General features: G+C 45.1%; 1 protein-coding gene across 1 annotated transcript in view; it reads right to left on the bottom strand.

Annotated features, from left to right (window-relative positions):
* Window positions 1-1,393: 1,393 nt before the first annotated feature.
* The window catches only part of ABCD1 (ATP binding cassette subfamily D member 1), a 138,860-nt gene continuing 123,676 nt past the window's right edge, over window positions 1,394-16,577 (bottom strand). The window contains exon 10 of the mRNA XM_063936599.1: window positions 1,394-8,217. Coding sequence (XP_063792669.1) covers window positions 7,989-8,217 — 229 coding nt within the window. The 3' untranslated portion in view covers window positions 1,394-7,988. The remainder of the gene's footprint in view (window positions 8,218-16,577) is intronic.

Here is a 16,577-nt window from a genome sequence, read left to right on the forward strand (position 1 = left end):
GTACAGTAAGATTGTCTTTTTAAGTAGAGCCACCATATTATCCCTTTAACCTGGGACGCTCATGAATTACACAGGTTCTGTGGCTGGCTGACTTCAAGCCTGCATGTCAGCTGGTTTTAATCAGCCACAGAACCTGTGTAACCCATGAGTGTCCCAGGTAAAAGAATAATATGGTCACTTTAGTTTAAGCAGCCCACAGAGTTAAGTGCACTGGCCTCTTGCACAATCGGCCTCACTGTTTTACACATGTGACCAATACATATCATGGGTCCTGGCTTATAATATGATTAGGAGGCAAGAGGAAAACCAGCTGAGCTCAATAACGTTTCATAAGGGTATAAACTGACCATTTTGTGGGTACTGCATGTTTACGGGATTTGTTATCTAACTTCTAGGCAGTTTGAGGCTATAATTAGAGCAGTTGAGCAACATGTGTTGTGAGCATAAATGTACTCTGGAAATACATCAGCCAGTCTACATTGTAAAGATAAGCAACAGACCATTACTGCTTTCTAATTAGTGCAAAATACCTAATGCAAGCTGTGAGTGAGACAGAATATAATCAGGACGCCCGACAGGAGGGCATATGGTAAGCACTACAGAACAATGGATAGAAGCTAAAAGTCAGGGACATGAGCTTTACAGGTTTACATACAGCGGGCAAACCAAGATGGGGTGATGTCACGTGACCTCCCAGCCACATTACATTTTAAAAGGGGAACAGTCAATAAATGTATACCTGACCCACATACGTAGGCTTACCATACTATCCCTTTAAACTGGGACACTCTAGAATTACACACGTTCTGTGGCTGGCTTAATCCAAGCCTGCATTTCGCCTGGTTTTAATCTGCCACAGAACCTGTGTAATTCATGAGTGTCCCGGTTTAAAGGAATAGTATGGTAAGCCTACACATACAGAAGAGTGTGGGGGGGATTTCCCAAAAGTTGTTCCCACTAATACATTTTGATTTACTCATCCTCTGGGGGAGATGTATCAAACCTTGGAGAGAGTGAAAGTGGAGAGAGGTAAAGTACCATCAAATCAGCGTCAATTTGCAGGCTGTGTTATTAAAAAAAAAAAAAAGTTGGAAGATGATTGGTTGGTACTTTATCTTTCTCTCCAAGCTTTGATACATCTCCCCATCTACGCTTGGAGATTGTTTTTATCTGGTAACCAACTGATCCCTATGACATCCGCTACACGTGTCAGGCAGGTGAGACATCTTAATTGACTTTTATAGACTCTAAATTCTCCTAAACCACAATAGCCTAAAATGATAGACCCATCACTAATTGTTCATGTCGTCTTCTTGCTCTGGTACAGAGGAATTCATAAAAAGCGGTTTATAAGCAGGTTGCAGTTTTGTGCCATAATTAAAACGGAGCGTCATTGGATTACACAATATATTTTAATAGTGCAGCGTGACGGTAACTAGGTCAGATGTTTTAGGCTCACGTTCAGCCTCCACTCTTTGCCCCAGCTTGCAGCGGTGTGTAAGCAGCAGATAAACACAATCGCTATTTTTTCCCAGACACCTCTGTGTTTCAAAAGAATCAGCACTTTAACTCCTCTCCCTCTAAGGAAACCTTCCTGCAGCTAAGACAACAGCTTCCACACTTGGAACCACACCTAGATCTGCCCCACGGGTCCAAACTGGAGGTGGCGATGTCGCATGATGAAACATTCACACAAAGAGTCCTGTGTATTTATTACCTGGGAGTGCACTCCACTGGTGTAACCTGATGCTTTGCCATGGGCCTGTAATTAATATTCTGCCTGCTGCGCTATAAACGTAACTATGTGGTCTATTTAACTCATTAGCTCCTGGCGTTCAGAGACATTGTACAGAACACTAACATGTTTACTCCGCTTTAAATCTTTATGTACCTTGATAAACGGCCATATCCGAGGAGGCGGACAGCTTTTACCTGATGCACCCACAGTACAGGCCCATGCCTAAAGTCCTGCAGGGCATGAATGCACAGGTGTTTCTAGCAATGTGCGCTGCAACAGCAATTTAATGTGCCCTGGGGCCAGCTGAAGTGAAAGCAAGGTGGAGTGCACATAATTCAGGGATTATCGATCACTATTACAACTAGGTGGTCTGGGTTTAAAACTGAGGAAAAAGCCTAATGCTTTGCCCTTCGGATTTCACAAAGCCGTCCTTGTGTGAAGACTGTCCTTTACGTCAGGGTTTCACAAACTTCATTCTCAAAGCACTGTAACAGTCCGGGTTTTAAGAATATCCATGCTTGATGATTAAATCAAACTGACTGAGATACTACTTAAATCATGAGTGCTGAAGCATGGGTAGCTCTAAAACCTGGACTGTGAGGGCTTTAACACACGCGCCGGCTCCCGCCGCCTGGCAAAATCCCGGACGGCTTTTTGACGTGGCCATGCTGATGAAACACATTCAGAGCAATGTGTCCTTTCACACGGCACTGCCCCGGCACGGCTGCCAGGTTGCAGCCGGAAATATCCACTGGAAGGTCCGGCTGCCGTACCGTCTTTGTAGGCAGTGAATCGTGTGTGTGTGTGTGTGTGTGTGTGTGTGTGTGTTTGTGTGTTTGAAGGGGAGCTTTCACACACACAATGGTTTTTTTAGCCGCCACCGCTGCTGCTGCACATGCACACAGCATTACACACGGCTCAAAGCCGTTGTGTGTGAAAGACCCTCCCGGCTGCAAAGAGCCGGACAAAGTTTGTCCAGCTTTTTTCCATCCGGGGAGAACCGGAGCGTGTGTTACAGCCCTTAGGGTGCCTAGAGAAAAGAGTTTGGGAAACACTGCTTTATGGAATAATGACATACAAATTTGATATGCTTATTTTCTGCCGTTGTGTTAAGCTGCCCTCACAAGACGTGGTGATAAGTGCACATTTTATTCATAACCCACAGTTGATAAGATTTAACATATTTTGTTACTTATTTTCTAATGCATTATTGGCTGAAATACATAATTTGTGCACGCTGAAAACCAGGATCAAATAGATAACTGGTTCAACCCGCCCTGATCACATTCATTTTCCATACAAGTAACCCTCCTAAAATGCTAGAACTCTCCAATTACTAGCTATCACTGACTTGTTTAGGAGTCTATGTACTAAGCCTTGGAGAGAGATAAAGTGGACAGAAATGATGTACCAATCAGCTCCTGTCATTGTTCAAAAACAGCCTGTAACATGGCAGTTAGGAGCTGATTGGCTGGTACTTTATCCCTCTCCACAGGGGTGGTATTCATGTGACCGCCGGTCAGCTGACCGACAGTCACATGACCTCCTCCACCAGCCCGACGGGGTTACTATCCCGATGGTCGGCATGCCGACCAACAGGGACTATTTCCACTCGTGGGTGTCCACGACACCCATAGAGTGGGAATAGAACCCGTCGCCACCGAGCCCGCAAGGGGCTTGCTGCACTTGCCCCTCCCCGCCGGAATCCCGGCGTCGGTATGCTGCCGGGATCCCGGCATCGGTAAGCTGACCAGCGGTCAGACATACTACACCCCTCCAGAGACCTGTTAATCACATGCAGGAGAGGGAACACTTTTTTTTTTATTAAAGCAAACATAAGTGCTATATTTTAATCATAAGGTGACAATTACAAAATATAGTCTATAAATACACTGATTAAGGCACAACATCGTCAAAAAAATAAGCAATCTAATATGTGGCACAATAGCCACCTCTGTGAACTTACAAAAAGACACTTTAGAACTTAGTTGCAATGCCTTACTGATTAGGGATTCTCAAACAACGGGGAAGTATTTACAGAGTCCCCTCACAGATGAATAGGGCTCCTTTTATATTTTATCTTTAGTTCCTACATGCAAAATCAATTCCTCTTTCTGTGGAAAGAACAGAATAACTTATTGTACCTCAGCCCAAGGACAAAAGTAACGATTTCCACACAGTTATGTGGTCTTGGCACTAATGGTAAAGGTAATTTCTTGTGGATAACATTACAGTGTGGCTGCCACCTATGACCAGTCATTTATGAAGCTGGTTATTTCACATTCATTTTTTCAGTGACATTGTTGGTTCCTAGTTCATCGACATACTGCATGTGAATAATGGTTCAGGCACAGGGGCTGACTGATCAAATCTTGGAGAGTGAGAGAAAGTACCAACCAATCCGCTTCCAACTGTTATTTTACAGGCTGTGCTAAGAAACTGACAGAATCTGATTGGTTAGTACTTTATCTCTCTCTAATGGCCCCCATACATGACAGATATATTGGGGCAATGTTCCGATCCAGACGGCTATGTCAGGGAATCAGGAATATTAAACATATTTAAAAATCCTGATTCCATGGTCCTGACCAAATATGACTGGGATCGGCAAATGTGAGATTTTGAACATATTACATTTACCTGACGGATTGCCGATCATTGCAGGACAGGGAAATGGGGCAGCAGATGTATGGGGGCAATAGGGCAATATGATTTGATAAATCTCCCCCACAATAAGGTTGCCTTTGTTGTGAAGCATCACCATCAATCTCTCAGTGATAAAATGGTCATATTTGTCCTTGCTCAGCCAATAAATATAGCTTATAATGTGTAGGTGGCAGGGTAAACTACGGCCATATAGTCAATTACATTTGCAGGCTATAAGCAAATATTACTCTGCTTACACAAAAAAGAATATTGTAGCTACTATTAAAAAACAATTATAACTGATTAATTATTACTAGCTGGCTTTCTATTTCTTTATTTGTATGACTTTTCATCTCATTAAACATACTGTGACTTAGATTTGCAGTAACGTGACATCACACATTCCTCATTACCAAAGCATATGGCGTATCCTCCATTTTATATCATCAGACCAATAGGCCAAGGGCTCACATAGCCCTTTAACATAGTCTAATGCAGGCCTGGCCAACCTGTGGCTCTCCAGCTGTTGTGAAACTACACATCCCAGCATGCCCTGCCACAGCTCCAGCATTCATTAAGAGCAGAACTGTGGCAAGGCATGCTGGGACTTGTAGTTTCAGAACAGCTGGAGAGCCACAGGTTGGCAAGGCCTGGTCTAATGGGTGCCTGGCTGCTTAATTTAAAGAGACATCATCATCCAATGAAGGGTTAACTGCTAGCCCCATTGCCCCCTGGTGACATCAGAATCACCACCGGGAGGAACAAACTAGGAAAATCACTAGCTGTCAGGGCTTCCCGCCTGTGAAAACTCTGGAGGGCTGCCTGCCCCCGATCCCTGATATAAATGACGGTGCTGCTAGGAAAAACGTCTCCATCACCTGATTCCACACTCTTTCAACCTTTAATGTTTGGTTCTGCCAAACCAGGCCTGAATACAGCAAGTGCAAATACCCTTGTTCCATCACAGCTGTGCAGGCTATGTTTGCTTTTGCAGGCCTGTTAAAATAGTGATACACGGCCTGGCACAAAGCTGTGAAAAGATGACTAATCTCCGAGCAGACATCACTTGTACATTTAGCTCAGATACTGCAGACATTATGAGGTATATGTAAATTTACCTCACGTCTTTCAGCAGCTGCGCCGGTGTTACGTCACTTGTGAAATCATAACAGGAACAACTGTGCAAGTCCTGACTTCCCTCAGCCACACGACAGCACGGAGGGAATGTGTGGGCCTGTCACTCTTTCCTGCTTAAATGATTAGGTGAAACATACATCTGTCAGGAAAGGTTTGATAATATCTCGCCGTGCTGCTCGGCAATGCTTCCACACTCGCAGCCGGATGAATTCACTATAATACGCAGACACATGTGAAGGCACATCACCCCTGCGCTGAATGAAACCCTCAAAATAGACTCGAGAATTGCGTTACACTGCTGAAAGATGCATTCATAATAAAATCCGTACAGTATATATATATATATATATATATATATATATATATATATATATATACTGTCATTCCTGCCAAGTAAAACAATGGTATCACATCATCCGAGAGATACTTCATTCAAATTTTATGGAAAACATTCAAACATACTACAATATTTCATTCTAATTTGGCCACATGGGGACGCAGTCTCATTGGAGTTTATAGCTGATGTTTAATTTTACCTCAGCTGAACAAGTAAAAAAGATCAAAAGCCACTAAAATAAAAAGGTTTCTTTTTTTTTGTGCTAAATCACTGTTTCATTCGTTCTAGTATATATGGGAAAGGGATGTTGACAATCCTAGTGGACAATAAGAGTATATTTTCAAATTAAATGATGCTGCTAAGCACTGATTATAGGGGTTCCATTTTACTGAATCCGGGGAACGTGACAGGACTGCTCTAATTATTTTATAACAGTGGGGTACAAGATGGCAAGCATCTATTGTTTGCTTATTATTTCATTTCTGAAGCAGAAAGACAACTTTTTTACCGATTACAAAATGGTTATAAAAATGCAGTTATGTAAATTGAGACACTTATAAATTGGATTGCATGTATGGCTGCTGTGACTTTCCATGAAGGTGCAATCGGTGTGAATGAGGAGCGCAGGTCAGCTCAGGCTTCTCAGAGACTACATTGCCCACTGTAAGGAGCGTTGCTGACACAAAACAACTGATAACAGAAAATAATGGCTTTCCTATTAACTGCCTATACATGGGCAGGTATCAATTTTGTTAAGGTGTCATACAGTGAATTAGCAGTCGGTCTGAACAATGCGTTGATATTTAATCAATAAAGTTTACTTGTACTAAGAAACGTCGCCTAAGTGTATTTTAATGAAGCCACAGCTGCGTCTCTTCGGAACTCATGCATATAGTGTCACTCAGAGGCAGCAATCCCATTATCACCAGTGTACAGCAATGCAAGGACTGTACCTGAGGTAAAACAGATCCTCGCAGGAGTCCTTATGACTTTCAGGGATCTCAGACCTATTATAAACCTATTGACATGACCATCTTAACCGGAATAATTACAATAGGTTTTTATCCACTTTTAAGCTAAATTCTTGATAATTGGCAATGCTATAGTCCAGAAATGGACTTCGCATCTGTGGCGTGCACTACCAGTGGTTGTTATAACAACTAACCCACAATGCAATTCTGCAAGGACACTAAATTTGTTTAGATAATACTACACAGCTGAAAAACCACTGCAATCATTTTCTACAGCCGCGCAATACGACACTAGCCGAAGGCTGCACATCTATTTATTAAGATGATGTTAGCCGAGATGCCAATGGCCTCTCCCCCAAATATAAGGAAAATTATTTTGACTATGTAAAATCACCCTATTTGAATGACAAAATACCTTAAGGAAATGAAGTGATACTTAGCAAACATACACTTTCCCTCCTTATGACTCACGTTACAGCAGGTGCTGTAAGTGAAATGGGCTATTTTTCCTACTTTACTCATATACGCTGTGTATACAGACAGTTGCTGCAGCCTCTGTGGTTACCAGGAATAATGGCTAACCTCTAACTGGAAGCCATCAATAATCAATCACAGTAGTCATATAGTACTGCCGCGGTCCTCTCCCTTGTGCAGAAGTGTCAGGAAAGGGGTAATGGGGACATTACAATCGGGAGGGCTGGTTGTTGCACACTAGTAATACACAGAAACATATTGCAAAGCAAGATGCCCCACCCCACCTCCTCCTTAACTTTCACCTCCTTCACATTTGCTGGGTTGAAACCACAAAACGTTAACATTTTCTAAAGAACAGAAATGACTCCTGCCTAGAGCTGACACAGCCCGCAGGGGGACCACAATCCGTTCTGAATCGGAGCTTGGGTCTCCAGTGACAGAGAAGTGTGTGTTGACTCCTTGGCTACCAGGGTGGTCTGCATTGCAAAGTTTTATAGATCATTCGGCTGAACAAAGGAGTTTCTGTGAGATCGTGCATCAGCACTGCAGTAAAACATTGTATTTCCTGAAAAAAACCCAAAAAGGATTCTGGGTAATATCTCCAACCCAACAGATAGTGGTGTTTCTGGTGACTACGGGCAGGATACACAGTGACACCCTAGTACAGCTCTGGGTGGTGGGGCCATTACACAGACAGCTCAGTGGACTGGCTGACTTCACTGCCGGTCACATCGGAATCCTCTCCCAGTATCTGGCAAAGCTCACTGAGCCTCTGCTGCATTTCTGGGACTCCGGCTAACTGCTGCTCTAAGCGTTGCTTCTCCTCTGTGAGGGAGAGGCGGGCGGCGGTGTCCAGCTTCTCAAACTTCCAACCACCTTCCCCATCGAACTGCAGCACATGAGTGTGGTATTTCCTACACGGGAAGAACAGCAGAGTGTGAGAATGTAACACACATTAACAACCACCTGAACTGAATGTAACAGCTGCAATCAAGAGCGTTAAAATACCATCCTAGGGGTGTATTCAATTGTAGTCGGAAAGACGTCAGTTTCCGACTTTTTTAGGTCGGAAACTGATCCGACCTATTTAATTTGGCTGCCGTTTTTTCGACGAGTCGGAAAACACGTGGATCTGCGGAATAGCCACAAAGCCACGTGTTTTGTCGAAATTGTGGCCAAATCAGACAGGTTTTAGCCCCGTTTCCGACAATGCCAATCTGGCTTTAAAAAAAGTATATTCAATTGAATATACCCGATAGTAACTAATCAAGTGTATAATAGAAACCTAGTAGATCGAATGGAAGTCATATCCCAAACCTGCTGAAATAGTAATAAACTTAATAATTAATAACAAATTTGATATATATAGATATATATATATATATATATATGTATGTGTGTGTATATATATATATATATATATATATATATATATATATATATATATACACACACACATACAGTATATATATATATATATATATATATATTTATATTATATAAAAACTCCAATTAATCCCTATTAATCTAATAAAGTATTATCTACCAACGGTATCAATATATCTTAAAACTCTCGCTGGTGGGTTCTCTTCGAGAGGTGCAGCTAAGGTTTATCTAACAATGTGGTGTAACCTAATGTGAATCACAAGGGCGCTCCGGCAGACACGCTGTGATAGCTACCTCTTAGTTTGTTACATATGTGCTCTAACTTACAAGTGATGTTTTCATCTCATGAAAGTGGATATACCATGTACCCGATAATGACACACTTTGACATATAATAAAAATATTACAAAATGTATTAAAACAATATTTCCATATAAAAACTTTTTACAGTACAAATCACAATGAATATATATGCACCAAATAGCTGGAGATCTGATGCTACTTATTCTGCTTAATGGAATGTTGCCACTTTTTGTTCCATCCTAGACAGATCGCGAGCTTGTATCAAATGTGGCCTTACAGTAATGTTGACACAGATTTCAAATACCCAATGTGTTTCGTCATCGACTTCATCAGGGATGAAGGGAGCTACCTGTTGGTCTCCGGGTTGCAACGGCAGATGCTGCGGCCCGCCCCCCGCATGTTCCGGGCGCGCCTGCGTTGCCTGGACCGCGCCACCCAAAATGGTGCCCCAATGCGGCCCGCCCGCTCCACGAACGCCTCTGCCTGTCAATCAGGCAGAGGCCATCGCTGGGATGAGATGCCGATGGAATATCTGGCATGCGCAGTTCAGACCCGATCGCCCGCTGTGCGAAAACGCTCAGCAGCGATCAGGTCTGAATTAGCCCCCAAGTTGGTTGCATCGTACATACAACAAGCAAAATACAAAACAATCATAAGCCAAGTGCAAAGCATGTAAGAAGCAGACATGCTACAACGCTAAAAAGCATAACATGTAATAAGTAAGGTACAAAAACATAATACGTAGAACAGAGGACAAGATAACAGAAGACAGGTTCCTACTAGAGGTAATGGACGGATTTCACCATGCAAGCTTGGCAGTGATCTGCCACGCTGCTGTTTATGGAAGGCTCTGCCAATTGTTTCACAATAAAAATATAGTTCCCGTAATCCATCAGATAAAACGTCAAGACTTGGGGGTAAATTTACTAAGATGGGAGTTCTATTTAAGATGGGATGTTGCCCATAGCAACCAATCAGATTCTACTTCTCATTTATCTAGCACCTTCTAGAAGATAAAACCTGGAATCTGGTGGTTACTGTGGGCAACATCCCATCTTAAACAGAACTCCCATCTTAGTAAATTTACCCCCTGGTCTCCAACCAGCCGTCGCTTATTTTGCAAATACAAAGGTTTGATTCATAGTATATCATGATTCTCTGCCATTTTGAAACCTGCAAATAGACAGTTAAGGAACAAGGCGACTGAGTTTTCTTGCACCACTGAAATAAGGACAAAAGGACTGCAACCCTTATACAGCTTGTCTGCCTGTTCCGTACAGTGCGCATAGGGCCTTCATTAACTATGACACACGCACAGAATGTCAGAAGCTTCCTATAACAGAACAATGTTAATGTCACAATCATGTAAGTGCAGAGGCGGCAGGACAGTACATGCCAGCTGAATGTGAGCGGAGAGGAAGCAGAGCAGTGTAATGCTCTCATCTCCCCCATGTAATGCAGCCTTGTCTCTTTGCTGAATGTCACTGTACGGACTACAGAGGAGGGAAGAACAAGGCTCCATTCACCGAGTGTTCCCTTCTTGGGGGCCAAGGCTGGAAGCCATCCAAGTCCCCCATCTGTGACGATAGAGGGGGACAGAAGTCGGGCACAAAAGGGCAGCTGGAGGCCAAATAACTGAGATTGACCATAGTGCCCTCGCTTAGGCAACACTGATGCTGCTTAACCCCTTTTCTGCCTGAAATGCTAACCCCCGCATTGTATTGCAAGGCCCTGAAATCCTAGAGCAGGAATTTGTGAAGGCAGGCACAGTATCATGCCTTGTGCATATGAATGACCATTATTTCCTCATTACGCAGAAGTCAAATGGTCCCGAGTTCATTAGGAGAGAGATGGTGCTGATAGCTCTAATGTGTCCCAGCTTTCCCAGAACAATCCCAGTTTTTGACACTGGAAATCTTTAGAGAGAACTTGTCTGACAATATGACTTTTTTTTTTAAATCAAATTACCACAAAGGGTCTAGCGCGGCTTGACTGCGCACGTGATGCACCTCTAGAGCATGTGCGGGACCTGTGAAGTGGATGAGCAGGCATCGCCAGGCCCCTACACCTCAGTACTCTGTGTCAGCTATAATACTGCTCATATACTACATAGTACTTAGTGCATTTTGTCAAGTTAGCTGTGCCCTCTACTGGGCAGGCCTTCTCCTCCAAAAGAAGAGCTGATATATCTAGTTGATCATTTAATCAACCCCCACCAACACACAAGAGGGTGCTGGGCAGGGACATCCCTGCTATGGGTGCACAAAGGCCTTTCAATAAAGGGGGCCTAGTGACACAAACATAGAGTAGGGACTTACCGAGGGGCCACTGGTATTATTTCTGGCATTTCTTCCGAAATAGTGCCACTGAACTCAGCACAGGAGATAGCAAAGCTATCAGTACCAGGGGGGTGGTAAGGGGGCTGACTGCCATCACTGGCTCCGCAAAGAGAGGTGATAATAGTATGGTATCTTCTATACAGGTGACAACGCCATTTCTCTTTCATCCACTAGGGGACACTGGAGTCCTATACAGTAGGGGTGTGAAGCCTTGAACCGGAGGTGTGGCACAATCTTAAATTAGCATTGTCTGCACAGCCGGCTCCTCCCCCTTCACATCCCTCCTCCCTCAGTTTGAAAAATTGTGCTGGAGGCACAATACGTGGAGCACTGAGCTCCTGACTAAAAATCTAAAAGGGGCTGCGTAACCCTAATAAAGGGGGGACAAAGCTGCCTAAGATCAGAGAGACAAAGATCCCTATTGAAGGGACCTGCATCTCTCCACAGGAGATCCTCAAAGATCAACTAATAGTGAGTACTGGTACAAGCTTAGGCTAGGGATCCAGTTAGTAAAGATATATATATATATATATATATATTTTTTCTCTTTCCCTCTCTCTCTCTAAAACCTGGCCTCAATACTGTTTAAAACTCCCTTTTATACAGCTAATCAGGGAGGAAGGGCATGGCGGTGCGTGGGAGACTTAGTGCGGCGCGGGACTCAGCCTGTCTTCCCTGTAAGCAGGGGGGGACGGCGGAAGCGGCGCGCTGCACAGCAAGATCAGAGCAGAGCGGAGAACAGGCGCCGCTACGGGAGACGGACCCGTCGCGCGCGCCAGCCGGCGGCCCCAGGGCGAGCTGCAAATGCGGTGACTTACGGGCGGAGAGGAGCACGGGCACCGCTGCGGAAGATGGACCCATCGCGCGCGCGCCAGCCGGCGGGTCCGGAGCGCGCTGTGTAGCGGCAGAGGGGGAGATCAATGTTGAAAGGCCACATCATATGAACTTACATAGTGGGGACCATGTTTGTTCGTTTTGGCGCCAGGATGAGGTGAGGGATGGGTCCTCCCCCTCCCCCACCAGTAGTGTACATAGGACAAAGTTTATTCATAAAAGAAATAACTCCCCCTGCTGCACGGCCTGGATAGTACAGGCATTAAGATAATAGAGAGAGTTAGGCAACAGCTCCCTCTGCTGGGGAAATGTATATATACAATATGAGGATCTCCTGAAAAGTAATCAAACTTTACAAATTATATTTTCAAGGGACGTCTGTTCAAAGATCCCGGAGAAAATACACAGAAGCAAGCCAACTCTAACATCGTAGCTGATTTACAGTTGGGGTGTGAGGGTTGAGAGTCGGCTGGTGTTTTATTTTTTATTTTAATTTTTTGACCTGTTCTTTTATAAAGAAAAGGGGACAGGTAATTCCAGCCGGATCCAATACCTTTGCTTCCGTCATCTCCCAGTCTTTCTCTTCCTAGTTTAAAGGGTGAAAGCGCTGCGTAATACCCTGGTAAGGGGTTTTAAAAAGAAAAACAACATGTCTAAGGCTACCAAGACCTCAAAGACCTGCTATGTTTGTACGAAATGTAACAAGAAGAGCACGCGGGTTGGCAGCTCCGGGTGTGCGACTCCTGCTTAGACAAGGACGCTCCACCTGGGAGCAGTGCTCTGCCTAAGGCTTGGGAAGACAACCTTGCCAATAGAATCTCCAAGGAAATGGCAGATTCCCGCAAGCAGCGATCAGAATGGGCTGCGGGATTCTCAAAGACAATGGAGGAATTTCTCATTAAGTTAACACCGCCCGCACACGCTGAGACGAGTGTGCGCAGGGCTGTTAAAAGAACTCTTCCTATTATACCAGAAACTGAGGAGGAAGAGGGTTTTCTTCTGGATACGGAAGAAGGTGAGTTAATTGAACCTAACCTAGACGCCGATTTTCCTGAAGACTCGGCGATCTCTGGTCTGGATTCCTTAATTGACGCGGTTAAGGACATCCTAAGCTTTAAGGAAGAGGAAGTCCGGGAGCCGGAGGATTTCGATTTGTTCGAATCCCAGAAGCCGCGTTCAGCAGCGTTCCCCATTCCTAAATCCCTCCAGTCTCAGATGGAGGAGGCTTGGAAACAACCTGACAAACGTTTTCAATTTCCGAAACGTTTTCAGGTAACTTACCCCCTACCTAAGGGTGTAATGGACAAGTGGGAAAATCCGCCGGTAGTGGATGCTTCACTAGGAAGATTGTCAAAGAAGACAATCTTGCCAATTCCTAACGTAACTACTTTAAAGGATGCGTCCGACCGTAAAGTTGACACGGCGTTAAAATCAATGTTTGTAGCAGCAAGTGCAGCGCAGAGACCTGCGATCATCTGTGCTTGGGTCAACAAAGCCATGGGTGCATGGTCTGGCCGGATTGTACAAGCTATTGAGGAGGAAAATAGCTTAGAAGAGATTACACAGTTGGCGGAACACATTCGAGAATCTGCTTCATACTTGTGTCAAGCTTCTAAGGATATTAGCAGAATAGCATCGTGCATATCTGCATCGGCCATATCGGCTAGAAGGATTTTATGGCTCAGAGAATGGCAAGGTGACTCTGACACCAAGAAGGCGGTAGAATCCATTCCCTTTGGGGGTGAAATGCTGTTCGGACCAGAGTTGGACAAGTGGATTTCGCAGGCTACAGCGGGGAAGTCCACTTTTCTGCCAACTCCTTATACGAGAACCGCTCCACAAACTAGGAGAGGTTATTCGGGACCATCTTTTACTTCATTTAGGTCACAGTCCTTTCGAGCCCGAGGTAGGGGGTTCGGTGCACAAGCACGCGGGGGCAGAGGTAGAGGCCGCTCGCAAGCAGCAACCAGAAAGCAGGATAAACCTGCTGACAAGACCGTGGCATGACGGCCTTCCAGCTCACCTGGGGTCGTCCTTGGTGGGCGGCCGACTGGAAGGTTTTCAGGACATCTGGGCCAAAACCTCACCAGAACTTTGGGTGAACAACTTAATCTCTCAGGGATACAAACTGGAATTTCAACAGAGGCCTCACAGTCAGTTTTTTTACAACAGGATTGCCTCAGTGCCCTCAAAAAGCAAGGGCACTACGGGCAGCAATTCACAAATTGATACAAGCAGAGGTCATTATTCCGGTTCCCGCTTCTCAGAGAGGAACGGGGTTCTATTCCAATCTTTTTGTCGTGCCAAAACCAGACGGGACAGTCAGACCAATACTCAATTTAAAAGTTTTCAACCAGTTTTTAAGAGTCTACAGATTCAAGATGGAATCAATCCAATCAGTCATTGCAGGCTTAGAGCAAAGCGAGTTCATGGTATCCATGGACATAAAGGATGCATATCTGCATATCCCAATCTGGACTCCTCACCAGGCTTACTTACGGTTCGCACTGGTGGCGGAGCACTACCAATTCCGGCCTTTGCCGTTCGGTCTAGCGTCAGCCCCAAGAATTTTCACAAAGATCATGGCGATCATGGTGGCAGGACTGAGACTGTTGGGGGTCACGATTATACCTTATCTGGACGATTTACTGATCAAAGCTCCATCTCAGAATCGACTGCTCAAGGATGTTCATCACATCAATTTCTAATTCAACATGGATGGATTGTCAATTTCCAAAAGTCCAACCTCATACCGACTCAACGGATTCAATTCCTCGGTCTCATCTTGGACACGGTCCTATTACGTGTGTTCCTACCAGAGAGCAAGGTACAGGACCTACAGAGATTAGTGGCTCAGGTACTGAGGACGCAGACCGTTTCTCTGCACCTCTGTGTGCAACTTCTCGGGAAGATGGTGGCGTCGTTCGAAGCTCTCCAGTACGGCAGACTTCATTCCCGACCATTCCAGATGAACCTCATTGCTCAGGGAGCAGGCTCGCACTGGCTCCTCCATCGGAGAATCCGACTTCAACCACAAGTACGGGTCTCCTTGACATGGTGGTCGTTACACAAGAACCTTACAGCCGGCAAGAAATGCGGCATTTGGGATTGGAAGATCCTGACGACGGATGCCAGCCTCAGAGGTTGGGGAGCCGTCCTAGAGGACCATCAGTTTCAGGGACGGTGGACGCTACAAGAAAGCAAATTACCCATAAATATCCTCGAACTAAGAGCAGTCTACAATGCCCTTCTCTTAGCAGAAGACCTAGTCATGAATCAACACATCAGGATTCAGTCGGACAATGTCACGACGACGGCTTACATAAACCGTCAAGGAGGAACAAAGAGCAGGATGGCGTTAAAGGAGGCCACAAAGATCTTGTTGTGGGCAGAAAGAAGAGACATCATTCTCTCCGCAGTGTTCATTCCAGGTGTGGAGAACTGGGAGGCAGATTACCTCAGTCGCCAGGACATGCATCCGGGGAAGTGGTGCCTTCATCCACGGATTTTCAACATGATTGTGAGAAGATGGGGTCTGCCTCAGGTGGATCTAATGGCGTCTCGACAAAATCATCGGCTGCCCAGATATGTGTCAAGAACTCGAGATCCAGCAGCAGAAGGAGTGGACGCATTAACACTTCCTTGGTGTTACAGGAGGGTTTACATTTTTCCACCTTTCCCACTCATACCCAGGGTTCTGAAAAGAATAAAGCGGGAACGAGTGTGGGTCATTCTAATCGCACCAGATTGGCCCCGCAGGAGTTGGTACACCGACCTGCGAGGGTTACTTGCGGAAGATCCTTGGAGGTTACCTCAGAGAGAGGACCTGCTATCTCAGGGACCGTTCCTACACCCCGATCTGAACAGGCTGCGTTTGACGGCGTGGCTATTGAAACCCGTATCTTAAGAAACAGAGGGATCCCACGAACGGCCATTCCTACAATGATTGCCGCAAGGAAACCGGTCACAGCCAGGCACTACTACAGGATTTGGAGACGGTACATGCCTTGGTGTCAGGAACGGGGATGGAATTCATCTAACTTCCATTTATCGCGACTTCTACTTTTCCTTCAGGCCGGTCTAGAGGGAGGACTCAGATTGGGCTCCTTGAAGGTTCAGATTTCGGCTCTCTCCATCCTTTTTCAAGAGCGGCTAGCATCCTTACCAGAGATTCAAACCTTTTTACAGGGGGTTCTGAGGATTCAACCCCCTTTTCGTCCTCCCACGGCACCATGGGACTTAGGTTTGGTGTTAGAATATTTGAAGTCACCGACTTTTGAGCCGTTGACAAGAACGGACCTGAAATATCTTTCTTGGAAGGTCACGTTATTACTGGCCTTGGCTTCGGCTAGGCGGGTTTCTGAGTTGGGAGCCTTATCCTGTAAGAGCCCTTTCTTAGTTTTTCATGAGGA

Source organism: Pseudophryne corroboree, chromosome 8 (genome assembly GCF_028390025.1).
Source record: "Pseudophryne corroboree isolate aPseCor3 chromosome 8, aPseCor3.hap2, whole genome shotgun sequence".
Taxonomy (NCBI): domain Eukaryota; kingdom Metazoa; phylum Chordata; class Amphibia; order Anura; family Myobatrachidae; genus Pseudophryne; species Pseudophryne corroboree.